The sequence below is a fragment of the Montipora foliosa genome, chromosome 13 (genome assembly GCF_036669935.1).
Source record: "Montipora foliosa isolate CH-2021 chromosome 13, ASM3666993v2, whole genome shotgun sequence".
NCBI classification, from domain to species: domain Eukaryota; kingdom Metazoa; phylum Cnidaria; class Anthozoa; order Scleractinia; family Acroporidae; genus Montipora; species Montipora foliosa.
In genome coordinates this window covers 9013890-9026389 of record NC_090881.1, presented here as the reverse complement: position 1 = coordinate 9026389, position 12500 = coordinate 9013890, and the positions used below count along the sequence as shown (strand labels likewise).

Here is a 12500-nt window from a genome sequence, read left to right as displayed (position 1 = left end):
GTCCGTCAGCCGTAGTACGTTTGCCAATTTCCTTGCAATCTACAATGGTAATCGTGTGGTTGAGCTACTGTAGCCGTGGATTTTGACATCCCTTATTTCGTAACGATCGGTGATTTTAGTTGTCGCGCTTGGTAACCTGGTCAACCTGTCCATTGTACGATTTGTAGTGAAGTCGGTCATCGTGGTCCTTCCTGCCCGCTCTCTGGTCTGTGCCGGCGCTGTCGTCGGCCCGGTCACATGGCTAGAGAATGCAGGCAGCCTTGGGGTGCCATCCACCCGGGGACCGAAGTTTTGTCTTCTACTGTACCTCTTGCTGATGATGACGATGATGCTGATTACGTCCCTCCTTCTGATGCCTCTACTGGGTCCTCTATGGAGCATGATGATGAGATGATGTCTGGGGATCATGAGATCGTTGCCTCGGCAGCTCCCCCTCCTTCCCCTCCTCCTGATGCTCATGTTCCTGTACCGGATGTTCCTCCTGCTCCGTTTTCTGCGTCTGATGTTCCTCCTGCTCCCAGTGTTTCTGTGCCTGACATCCCTCCTGCTCTTAGTGCTCCTGCGCCTGATGTTCCTCCTGCTCCTAGTATCCCTGCACTTGATGTTCCTCCTGTTCCTAATTTGCCTGATGTTCCTCCTGTTCCCAATGTTCCTGTACCTGATGCGTCTAAGCTGCCTAAATCCTCCGCTCCTGTTTCATCTGCTGCTTCTACGTTATTTCGTGATAAAACTGATCCTGTTCTTCTTTCCGCTTTAGGAGAACTTTCCCGCGATGCTGTCACTCGAATGTCCAGTAAGGATGTTGCTGATTTTGTTTCTCGTTTGATAGACGAGCACCGTTTGTCTCCGGATTATCGTTCTTATATGACTATGTCCTCCGTGTCCAGCGCAAGTTTTCCAGTAGAGATGTAAAGAAGCCTGTTAAGCGTGCTCCTGCAAGAATTTCAGACTCTGAAGGCCCGCCCGCCCGCAAACCAACGCGTCCAGATAGAGTTCCGAGTTAATTAGGATTGTAATTAGTAATTGTTTATTATCTTAATTAGTTTACTGAGCGTGTTTACGATTTGTTTATTAAGTGCCACTTCGATGTATATAGGTTTTTATTTGTGAATAAATTCCTTTTACGAAAAAAAGTACTGTCTGCAGTTACATATATATATATATATAACTGGATTTGTTAAAAGGGGCCTGCATGAATTGTGAAAACAAGCCAATTCAAAAAGCCAAGCCAAAGTAAAAAATGCCACTCTCCCCACCCCTGTGCTTTGGTCACACAACTGCCAATCACCCAGCCACGGCACACTGTGAGCTCACTCTAATTGGTGATCAAAAGCAAACTATCATTTAGGCCTACACTAGTCCTGGAAAAATTGCCAAGGCATCCTACACCGTAAAGTCTCACTTAACAAGGCCGCAGACTGACTGCAGTCAAAGTCTCAAAGCAGCCACCCTCCCAACCCCTGTGCTTTGGTCACACAACTCAGAGTCACCCACCCAGTGTTAGAACTGTCCCTGGGCTGTTTGGCAAAGCAAGCCTTGACGGCAAGCCCCATGAAATTTAATCAACCACACCCAGCCACGGCACACTGTGGGTTCACTCTAATTGGTGATCAAAAGTAAACTATTATTCAGGCCTACACTAGTCCAGGAAAAGTTGCCAAGGCATCCTACACTGTAAAGTCTCACTTAACAAGGCCACAAACTGTAACTGCAGTTAACGTCTCAAAGCACCAACCCCCTTAGCCCTGTGCTTTTGACACACAACTCAGAGTTAGAACTGTCCCTGGGCTGTTTGGCAAAGCAGGCCTTGACTGCAAGCCCCCTCAATTTTGAGCGGCCACACTGGCTTGAACACGGGCTACGCCAGTGCTCAAGCGAAAATTCCAGCGGCTCCCTTTTAGCGATTTCGCTCAGATATCAAGGGCCAATTGCCTGAAATTCAGTCAAAAATCGGCTGATGACACTCGATTTACTCAGCCTGGCTCACAGAATGCCATTCTGGAGAGAAAAGCGCAGATAATAATAAATTATTATCAGAGCACAATGAAGCAGATGCTGACTAAAGAATTTTGCTCAAGCAAACTCCATTCAGACTGAGCCTCCCATTGGCCATAGCATTCAATTCGTTCTCATTCCATGCTAATTTCTGACTGGATTTACAAAAAGCTACCCATTGATGCTGTAACTTAGCACCTTCAGATGCACAACAAAGTTCTTTCTATTCACAGCTATGATTGCAACTAGGATCAAACTCCACCCCAGCCTCGACAATGCGACCTCTAGAGTTTACTCTTGTCTAATAATTATTTTACTGGTCCTTGCATAGGGATCCCTGTGGCACGTGAAGGGTCAAGCTGAGATATTTTCAGACTTCCTCTAATTATAATCAGGTCCTATGTAAGAGAATTGGCTTCTTGGCGATCGATTTCTGCCAAGTAGTGTCACATAAATACTGACTATGGCTGACAGATTATTTTATTTAAACCAAGGCACAAAATCTAACTCAGGATAATCAACCCCCCCCCCCCCCCCCTAAACTAACTTTGGTCTACTCTTATAAGTGCAAACTAACATTTAAATCATAGCTTAGAACTTCAGAACACTTAAACACGTCTTTGCATCAACGAAGACCAAAAAATAATGCTGTACTTTTGTTGCCAATTTAGTATAGGTTGCCGACCTATATTGTAGGAAGACATGCGCAGTTGTCACGTAAAAAATGAAGCACATGACGTGTTGATTGAATCTTGGTTAGGTCCGTGTTGCTAATGCTACTTAATTGCGGTTAGGTCCGAAGTAGTCTACATTCTGGCGACAAGGACGATGTGTAGCGTAGTTTTGAGAGATGTGAGTGGATTAGCGCCTTTTGATTGTACCGATACGGCTGGAATTTCTGCAAGCTGGGAAAGATGGCTTCGAGCTTTTGAGTTATTTGCAGATGACCAAGGAGTCAAACATGCTGACCAAAAGAAAGTTTTAATGTTGCTGGATGAAGGAACATAACAAAAAAATTATCTGAAAGGGAAGGGACATGCCCTTCTGGGGAGGGAGACAGGTTAAAAGTTAAAAACTAAAAATTAGCTTTTTTAGGTTTTAACTTTTAACCTGAAGAAGGCCGAACGGCCGAAACTTCGTGCATTAAACCCCGTCCAGAATAGTCAAGAGTTTGTCTCTTCGGCGCTTTTTTTACGTACACCAAACTACAAATTCGCGTCGAGACGCTGTATCCTGTGGATCCTCTTACTGGGAGTTCATCGTTAGGTTAACCAATTGTACACTGTTTATATATAAAGATAGATAGATAGATAGATATGACGTTAGTGAAGGAACCAAGGACGGACAACTTCGGGATGACATTTTCGTTGGGATTTGAACCCACATCCCCATGATTACCAATTGGGTATGATCACCACTACGCTACCAGGGCAACTATGTTTGCTACATGGCTAATTTACATGGTGAATGGGAATTTATGTGGTTATCCTTTTCTCTCTCGTCCGTCTGTGAATCATGATCGTCGTTCCTGTCGATCCAGTGTCATCTAGTGGAAGAAAAACAATGTCCCTGAATAACTCTCGCCGCTTTGATTGCTCCTTTGGCCGTTGACTTATTGGGGAAAATGTTGAAATAAAGCACGTAGAAAAAAGCGAGATTAAGAAGCAATGAACTGTGGGAATCTTACAAAACTGTGTAATGAGCTCTAGGGAATTGAATTGAATTACGTTTGATAGTGCTTGAAATATGTCGTTGTCGACTGTTTTCTTGAGTTAGTCTGCATCATTATTATTATCCTAAACATCGTTATCATCATATCGTAGCGAATAATGAATTAAGAAAAAGACACTAATAGTGTTATATAGTTATCCAAGATGGTGTAATCATAGCTTGTACTACAGCAGATCATTCTTTTTCGGCCACTCATGAATAGGAGGTTTTCACGTGACGTCATCGCCGCCATGCTGGTGGACGGAAACAAAAGATCTCTCATTACCTTCTTTTGTTCGTCCACCAGAAGTCGTACATTTCTCTGTTATTGGTGTCCCGAGAGAGTGGTTGAAAACGTCCTATACAGTAGTATGCGTTTCTCTCGAAGAGAGACAATTGAAAGCATTGCTCAGAGGACTGGACATTGATTGTTCGTGATTTGTGCCCGTCTGTTTGAAGAACCAAAGCCTCTTTGATGCAAATATGCTTCGAAGCCGAATGTTCCACCCACTTCCTTGGGATCAGGCAATTAAAAAGATTTTAATTAGTCCTGGCTTGTACACTTCAGTGCTTCTTTTGAAAGAGATAAACTTAGAATTAAATTGGTGTCAGTGAAATTACTTGTAAGCAGGCAAACCGGTGCTTGTTTGTATGCACTTTCCTCTAAAAAATCAGGGAGTAACTAGCTTTCGTTTTAGTTCACTTCCTTGCGTAACAATGCCGGTTGGAGACGATTTTCTCTTTTAACCACATGGTATGAATTTTTTCGCCCTTTTTGCTTGAGAGAAACAATTATAGAATTTTCTAACAGACAAACAATTGCCGTTAATGATTACGCATCAAAAAGGAGGCTGTTTACCCGCTCTCGTCGTTTTGATTTCTCCGCCCTCGGCGGTAGACTTACTGGGGAAAATGTTGAACTAAAACACGTACAAAAGAAGCGAGATTAATTAAAAAGCAATTAACTGTGGCAACCTCACAAAACTAAAATATATCTGTGCAACGAAATGCTTGAAATATGGCGTTGTCGACTGTTTTCTTGCGTTAGTATTCATTAAATATCGATTAAGTATCCACGCAAATAAAGTAAGACTCCCTGCCGTTTGTACTGGCATCGTCTTCAACAATTAGCAAATCACGGACAAGGACTCTTTGTAGGTGCTCAATCTATTACTGATGGTAAGGACTCTGTTTTTGTCGCTTGCGGTCTGTTGCGGTCGCACTTTCAGGAACCACTTCTCAGAGAAAACAATAGCGCTATTGGGTTAATGTTTTACAATGGGATGTGTGGTGATTTTCTCTTGCACGTAAGCATTGTTTCGGGGATCAGGTTCTGTTGAAAGAAAGTCTTAAAAAAACAATTATTTGTGTTGTGTGTTATTCAAGTAAGTCTGACCCTATATTTTCCGTTTATTCCCCCATTCGCTCTTACAAGTTCCTTATAAACAAAGTCTTTGATTAGTCAACCGTAGCGTCATCAAGTCATGGCCCTTGGATGTGTAATGCCCTGCTCTACAATACAAATAATCTCATGATAAAATAGACCAAAATTAAGTAATCACTTTTTGGCCTGTATGCTACCAGCATGCTTTGTTCCAAATCGGAGTCCTACACTGTATTTTTCTGTCATCGCATCATCATCGTGGTGGGTCCTAGCAGGGGACCGAGTGTTCTATTGTATGCCCACCTGCCTCATGCAAGGCGAATTTGCAAATAAAATAAATAATAATAAATAAACATTGTGTACCTGTTATCTCATTAATGTTCTGAATGTTCCTAACCAATGATGCGGATCGATCCTCTCGATTTCGCAGAACAAACTAAGAGGTTTTGCGTGGCATTGAAAGGAATCAAGTGCTCTATCAGCCAACTCGTGAAAAGGACGTGAATGAAAATATGTTTGCCATTAAAAGTTGTCCTCTCTTCAAACCCGAACACGATTTTCACTCATACAAATGTCGGAAAAGATCGGAAAATATCGCACATCTTATGAAACACTGCTAATTGTTAACAAGACTCAGTTGTTATTTTTGTTTAGTATGTGAATGGCATCGGAGCTGGGGCATCATCATTATCCTATTAATCATCAACGTTATCGTCAGGCAGCAAATTATGAATTGAGAAATCTATATATAGTTGTAACTTGCACAGCGATTATTCTATTTTGGCCACCCAGGAATACAGTAGTTACGCGTTTCTCTCGAAGAGACTTAAAGGAGAATGTTTTTCTACTGAGAGTCGATGCCTGCCGAGACAAAATTGAAAGCATTGCTCAGAGTGCTTGGCATTAATTGTTCGTGATTTGTGCGCGTCTATTTAAAGAACCAGAGCTTCTTTAAATGTAAATAAGCTTCGAAGAATGTTCCACGCCACGTTCTTGTGATCACGTATTAGTCCTGGCTTGAACAGTTCAGTGCTCCTTTTGAAAGAGATAACCTCACAGTCAAATTGGTGTCAATGAAATTACTTGTAAGTAGGCAAACAGTTGCTTGTTTGCAAGCACTCTTTTTAAGACAAAGCTTCTCGGAGTCACTATGGACAGTTCCTTCTCTTTTCAAACTCATATCAAAGACATCTGCCATAAAGTGAACACAAAAGTCTCAATCCTTTGTCGAATCAGGAAATTGACGCCCATAGAAATTATGATTAAACTCTTCAAAGCTTTCATCCTTCCTTATGGGATTGGGTAAGGGGTTGTGCATGTACTAAACTAGAAACAACAAATGCATTCGCTCTGAGGACTTTACTGAATATTACGAAATCAACTTCCTACGAAGAACTGCTTAAGATTGCAAGCTTAAAGAACCTGGAACATCGACGCATCGAACAAGCCCTTATTCTGGTCTACAAGAGTATTCATGACCAAGCATGCGCATCGCATTATATTTGCGAAATGTTCATCCTGCAAAGCCTTAAACACAGTCTCCGCGGCCATTTTAAGCTGCTCCTCCCAAGACCAATTTCATCCTTCAATATTTCCGACAACATTAGAACATTAGAGAATATAAATGTTTTCAGGAGAAATTTGAAGCAGACATCTCTATCATCCTCACTTGAATGTAACTGTATTCCATTCAAACGAAAACATTAACAACATTATCCTTTAATTTTTTCATCTTAAACACTTCATTCATGTTACTTTCTGTAAAATAATCCTTTATTGCACATTTGCATTTCAACGAGCCTTCGCTCATATGCGATTTGTGGATAAATAAAGTTAGTTACTTATTTACTTGATATATACTTAAAAATCAGGGAGTAATCTGCTTTCGTTTTGTATAGCCAGTTTACTTCCTTGTGCAAGAATTCCCGTTTGAGACAATTTTCTCTTTTAACCACACGGTATCAATTTTTTCGCCGTTTAGCTTAGGAGAAATTAACGAAATTCAAGAACTTGTAAACAGACAAACAGTGTTGCTGTTCATGGTTATGCATTAAAATTTGCCATAAATAGGCCGGCAGTTTTCGGTTACTACAGTGTAATACCTTCAGCCTTTGCGTTATTTGGTAAGGTGATAAGAAGATTCACTTGTTCATTTTTTCTCCTAAGGCAGTGAAGTGTAAGTGTTAAAATGCTGTCAAGGAAATTGTTTCACCCCACATTTAGTCTGAAATTTCAGCCGTCTTCACCCTAGAGACGGCTGAAATTTCAGACTACCCCACCTTAGCGTTGCCTCTCCTAAATTTAATTTGCAAGCTCTGGTAAATCCTTGCTTGTCCTCAAGAATATACTGTAAAACTAAAATTGCCTCGCCATCGCTGTTGATGACGATTCGACATAAAAGTTCCACTGAGTCTTGTTTCAGCTGGTCTAAGTGGCTTGCCGCTTTGATAGAACTTAGGTGTATCTAATTCAGTTTTGTTTGTTGGTGGTCCAAGTTGGCTTACGCAGTTAATTGAAAGCTGTTTAAAAAGATCCAATTAGAAGTATATTACGGTAGCCATTTTCGATTTAAAGCTTTTTTTCCAAATGCAGGAAGGTAAAGAAAGGAGTTGTGCATATGATTAAGTAACAGCAACATCCAAATAATGTTTTAAAATGAGATTTCTTAACACTTTTGGCAACAGAAATTCATATTTTTACCGCTATTTTGACTGTTGCATTGCGTACAGAGAATTAAAAACAAAATAAGAAACGGTGAACCTTAATTATCACTTAGCTTTCAAGAGATGTTATTACCGTTTGCTCCAGATTAATTTCCTTTAAAGTTTAGGCTTTAAAATGCTTATAAACTTGCACTACAGGCAAAGAAATTTCTATAGTTTCATTGGTTTAGGCGAGTGGTATTTTAACCGGAAATCGCGCTTGTTATAATTCCGAAAGTTTCCCTTTATACACCAGAACCTCCGCAAGGGTACGAAAAACTCCAGCATGGTTTTCAACTTGCTTTATTTTAGGTTGCTGAACTCCTTGGGAGAACTCAGTGCTTTGGCGACGAGTGGTCAACAGGGGGGTCAACAATAACTGAAAGCGAATAAAACTTTGTTTTTAAGCTGGGCAATGGCTGCACTAAGCGTTGCTGATAAGTTAAAGAACCTGCCGACAACGAAACTAAACTTCATTAAAGCGAAACTGTTCTGACAAGGAAACAAACTGACCTGAAAATGAGTATATTAAAACTCTAAATACTTTCGAAGCCAAACAAATATATCACGGAGAACATTACACAACTAAGACATTCTGCAAGCACAACAAATTGAGTAGAATGTAACGACATTTCCAAAAGACACTAATAGCGTTATATAGTTATCCAAGATAGTGTAATCATAGCTTGTACTACGGCAGATCATTCTTTTTCGGCCACTCATGAATAGGAGGTTTTCACGTGACGTCATCGCCGCCATGCTGGTGGACGGAAACAAAAGATCTCTCATTACCTTCTTTTGTTCGTCCACCAGAAGTCGTACATTTCTCTGTCGTTATTGGTGCCCCGAGAGAGTGGTTGAAAACGTCCTATACAGTAGTATGCGTTTCTCTCGAAGAGAGACAATTGAAAGTATTGCTCAGAGGACTGGACATTGATTGTTCGTGATTTGTGCTGGTCTGTTTGAAGAACCAAAGCCTCTTTGATGCAAATATGCTTCGAAGCCGAATGTTCCACGCCACTTCCTTGGGAACAGGCACTTAAAAAGATTTTATTTAGTCCTGGCTTGTACAGTTCAGTGCTTCTTTTGAAAGAGATAACCTTAGAATTAAATTGGTGTCAGTGAAATTACTTGTAAGCAGGCAAACCGTTGCTTGTTTGTATGCACTTTCCTCTAAAAAATCAGGGAGTAACTAGCTTTCGTTTTAGTTCACTTCCTTGCGTAACAATGCCGGCTGGAGACGATTTTCTCTTTTAACCACATAGTATGAAATGTCTCGCCCTTTTTGCTTGAGAGAAACAATTATAGAATTTTTTAACAGACAAACAATTGCCGTTAATGATTACGCATCAAAAAGGAGGCTGTTTACCCGCTCTCGTCGTTTTGATTTCTCCGCCTTCGGCCGTAGACTTACTGGGGAAAATGTTGAACTAAAACACGTACAAAAGAAGCGAGATTAGTTAAAAAGCCATTAACTGTGGCAACCTCACAAAACTAAAATATATCTGTGCAATGAAATGCTTGAAATATGGCGTTGTCGACTGTTTTCTTGCGTTAGTATTCATTAAATATCGATTAAATATCCACGCAAATAAAGTAAGACTTCCTGCCGTTTGTACTGGAATCGTCTTCAACAATTAGCAACTCACGGACAAGGACTCTTTGTAGGTGCTCAATCTATTACTGATGGTAAGGACTCTGTTTTTGTCGCTTGCGGTCTGTTGCGGTCGCACTTTCAGGAACCACTTCTCAGAGAAAACAATAGGGCTATTGGGTTAATGTTTTACAATGGGATGTGTGGTGATTTCATTTTTATTTTTCCTTTTGTGTGGTGTTTTCATTTTCATGCACTCGACGAAGACAGGAAATGGAAATAATAGGGTCAGACATACTTCAATAACACACCACACAAATAGCTTTTTTAAAAGACTTTCTTTTAACAGAATATCTCTGAAGCAATATCTATGTGTAAGAGAAAATCACCACAAATTCCATTGTAAAACAAACGCAATAGCAGTATTGTTTTCTCTGAGATCTCTGAGAAGTGGTTTGAATATATAATACCTGAAAGTCCGACCCCAACGAACACAGCGCAATCTATCAGTGATGGATTGCGCACCTACATAGAGTCCTTGCTCGTAATTTGATAATGTATTCAAGAAGCAGCGTGTCTTACTTTATTTACGTAAATACTAAATGGAGGCTATCTCAAGAAAATAGTGGACAACGCCACATTTCAAGCACTATCGAACACTTGATTAAATTCCCTAGAGCTCATTCATTTACTCGTAGAAATCATAGAAAAATGTCTTCAGTTTTCACAATAGTTGTTGATTCTTCAAGGTATCATCATTGCTGCAAGGCCTCGTAACGCCTTTTTCGGCCTTTTTTGCAAATTTTAGATTTGACTTGATGGTACATCTTCTGAAACACTGATAATTGTTATCAAGACTCAGTTTTTATCTTTAATTTGTTTATTATGAGGGCTTATAAGGCAAAGTAGGAGCATCAACATCATTATCGTAATCATCGTCATCATCATCGTCATCATCAGATAGCAAATTATGAATTGAGAACAAACACTAATAGCTTTATATACTTATCCAAGATGGTGAAAACATAGCTTGCACTACGATTATTCTATTTTGGCCACTCATGAATGCAGTAGTATGCGTTCCTCTCGAAAAGATTTTAAGAAGAATATTTTTCTACTAATCGGAGACAATGCCTGCCGAGAGACAATTAAAAGCATTGCTCAGAGCGTCTGACAATTTTTGTTCGTGATTTGTGTGCGTCTCTCTAAAGAACCAAAGCCTCCTTAATGCAAATAAGCTTCTAAGTGTCCCACGCCACGTTCTTGGGATCACGTCCTCGCTTGTACAGTTCAGTGCTCCTTTTGACAGTGAAATATTAGCTTACATTACTACTTTACGCTTCCTTACTTGATTGAAGAGATTCTCAGACATTCTTAGACATCCTCAGACATTTAATGGACCGTTACTCTTCATGATTATGCAGTAAAATTTGACTTAAATAGGCCGTCAGTTTTCGGATACTCCAGTGTTTCTCTGAGGCTGGCGGAGTGAGTATTACCTTCAGACTTTGCGTTATTTGGTAAGTTAATAAGTATTTTCACTTGTTCTTTTTTCATCTAAGGCAGTGGAGTGTAAGTGTTTATATCCTGTTGAATGCTGTTTAGGGAATTAACTCACCTCATTGCTTTTGCTAAATTTAATTAGTAAGCTCAGGTAAGTCCCCACTTGTCGTCAAGAATATACGCTAAATTTTTAAATCTAAAATTGCCTTGCCATCACTGTTGATGACGATTACATGTAAAAGTTTCATTTGGAGTCTTGTATCAGCTGGCTTAAGTGACTTGCCGCTTTGATGCAATTTTAGGTGTCTACTTTTTGATTTGATTTGATTTTGATTCTGCACGCACGACGAAGGAAATTGAATGACAACTACAATCATGGGGCTAATGACTGGGCGTTTAGATCTTACACATACAGCTGTTCCCATTAATAGTAAACATCATCGAGCTGGGTCAATAATGTGCTAATGTTGAAGTTTAAAGCGTCCACGCTTCACTTTGATAGACCTTTGGAACGAGGTTGAGAGTTTTAGCCCACTAATGAAAAACAGCCAATTTGTTTGTACCCAAAATGTGGCATCAGCCTGCCCAACACACTTATAGCTACCTTGCCAGCCTCTTTGGTAAAGTTTCTTAGTTTTTACCCCAATGAAGTAAAGTTTCGTGGGCTTTTGGTGTAATTTTATTATTGATAGGGCTAGTTTGAGATTTGTTTTGAAGAGGAATGTATTCTTTCACAGGCCCAGTTGTTGACAAACCTCCTGCAATTTGCAATGCCTCTGAAGAGTTTTCCGATTTTGGTAAGCCTATCCTTTAGTTCCTAACTTTTCTTTAACTGAACTTGTCACTTGGAATCTAATTATCATGCCCCTACTCCATCCTATCCCCCAGCCCCCTTTCCCCACCCCCACCGCCCCCCCCCCCCCCAAAAAAAAACGCACACACACACACACACTCCATTACCAAGTTATTTTGGTTGAGCATAGACATCGACCCATCTGGCAACAACTTAAATGAGTTTGATACCAAACGCTTGATAAGACTCAATTTTTTGTCAATAGAACGTCATCAGCTCTCACTTATTTGTTTATTTTACTTAATGACCCTTTTTTTTGTACATCTTAATTGTTTATTCGTTTGGTACTCTCCTTTCCTCATTCCTTTGTTTGTTTGTGTGCCCTTTCTGTCTTTCTTTCGTTCTGTCTTTCTCTCTTTCTATTCCTTTCTTATCCAGAGTTAGACTTTGTATGTTTTCCGTTCTTTGGCAGGCCGTATGTGCTTTCCTTGTCAATCCTCCAAACGCTGCTAGCGACCCTGTTTGTAAGTATATTTAATGTACAAATTTTCCTAGGTTTTTTAGGGTGCACAGTTTTTGTAAACTGTCGTTGTTGATGTGTTTTTAACCGAGGGGAAAAGTCAATCATTGACCTTATTCTTTAGCATTAACTTTACACGGCGCACTTACTGTTCAAATCGTTGTTGAATCTTTTATTTTCTCTTTAATTGAAAACTTTATAAATTTTACAAGGTTAACCGAGAACAAGGTACATAAACAACAAACAATTTCTGTGCAGCTTGCATTTTTTTAGTACAATTTGAGAGCTAAAAGTAAAAA

General features: G+C 40.0%; 1 protein-coding gene across 1 annotated transcript in view; it reads left to right on the top strand.

Moving 5' to 3' along the window:
- Nucleotides 1–10868: 10868 nt before the first annotated feature.
- Nucleotides 10869–12500, top strand: part of LOC137982110 (uncharacterized) — a 6883-nt gene continuing 5251 nt past the window's right edge. Inside the window, exons 1-3 of the mRNA XM_068829169.1 lie at nucleotides 10869–10905; nucleotides 11626–11685; nucleotides 12154–12205. Of these exons, the coding sequence (XP_068685270.1) occupies nucleotides 11659–11685; nucleotides 12154–12205 (79 nt within the window). The 5' untranslated portion in view covers nucleotides 10869–10905; nucleotides 11626–11658. The remainder of the gene's footprint in view (nucleotides 10906–11625; nucleotides 11686–12153; nucleotides 12206–12500) is intronic.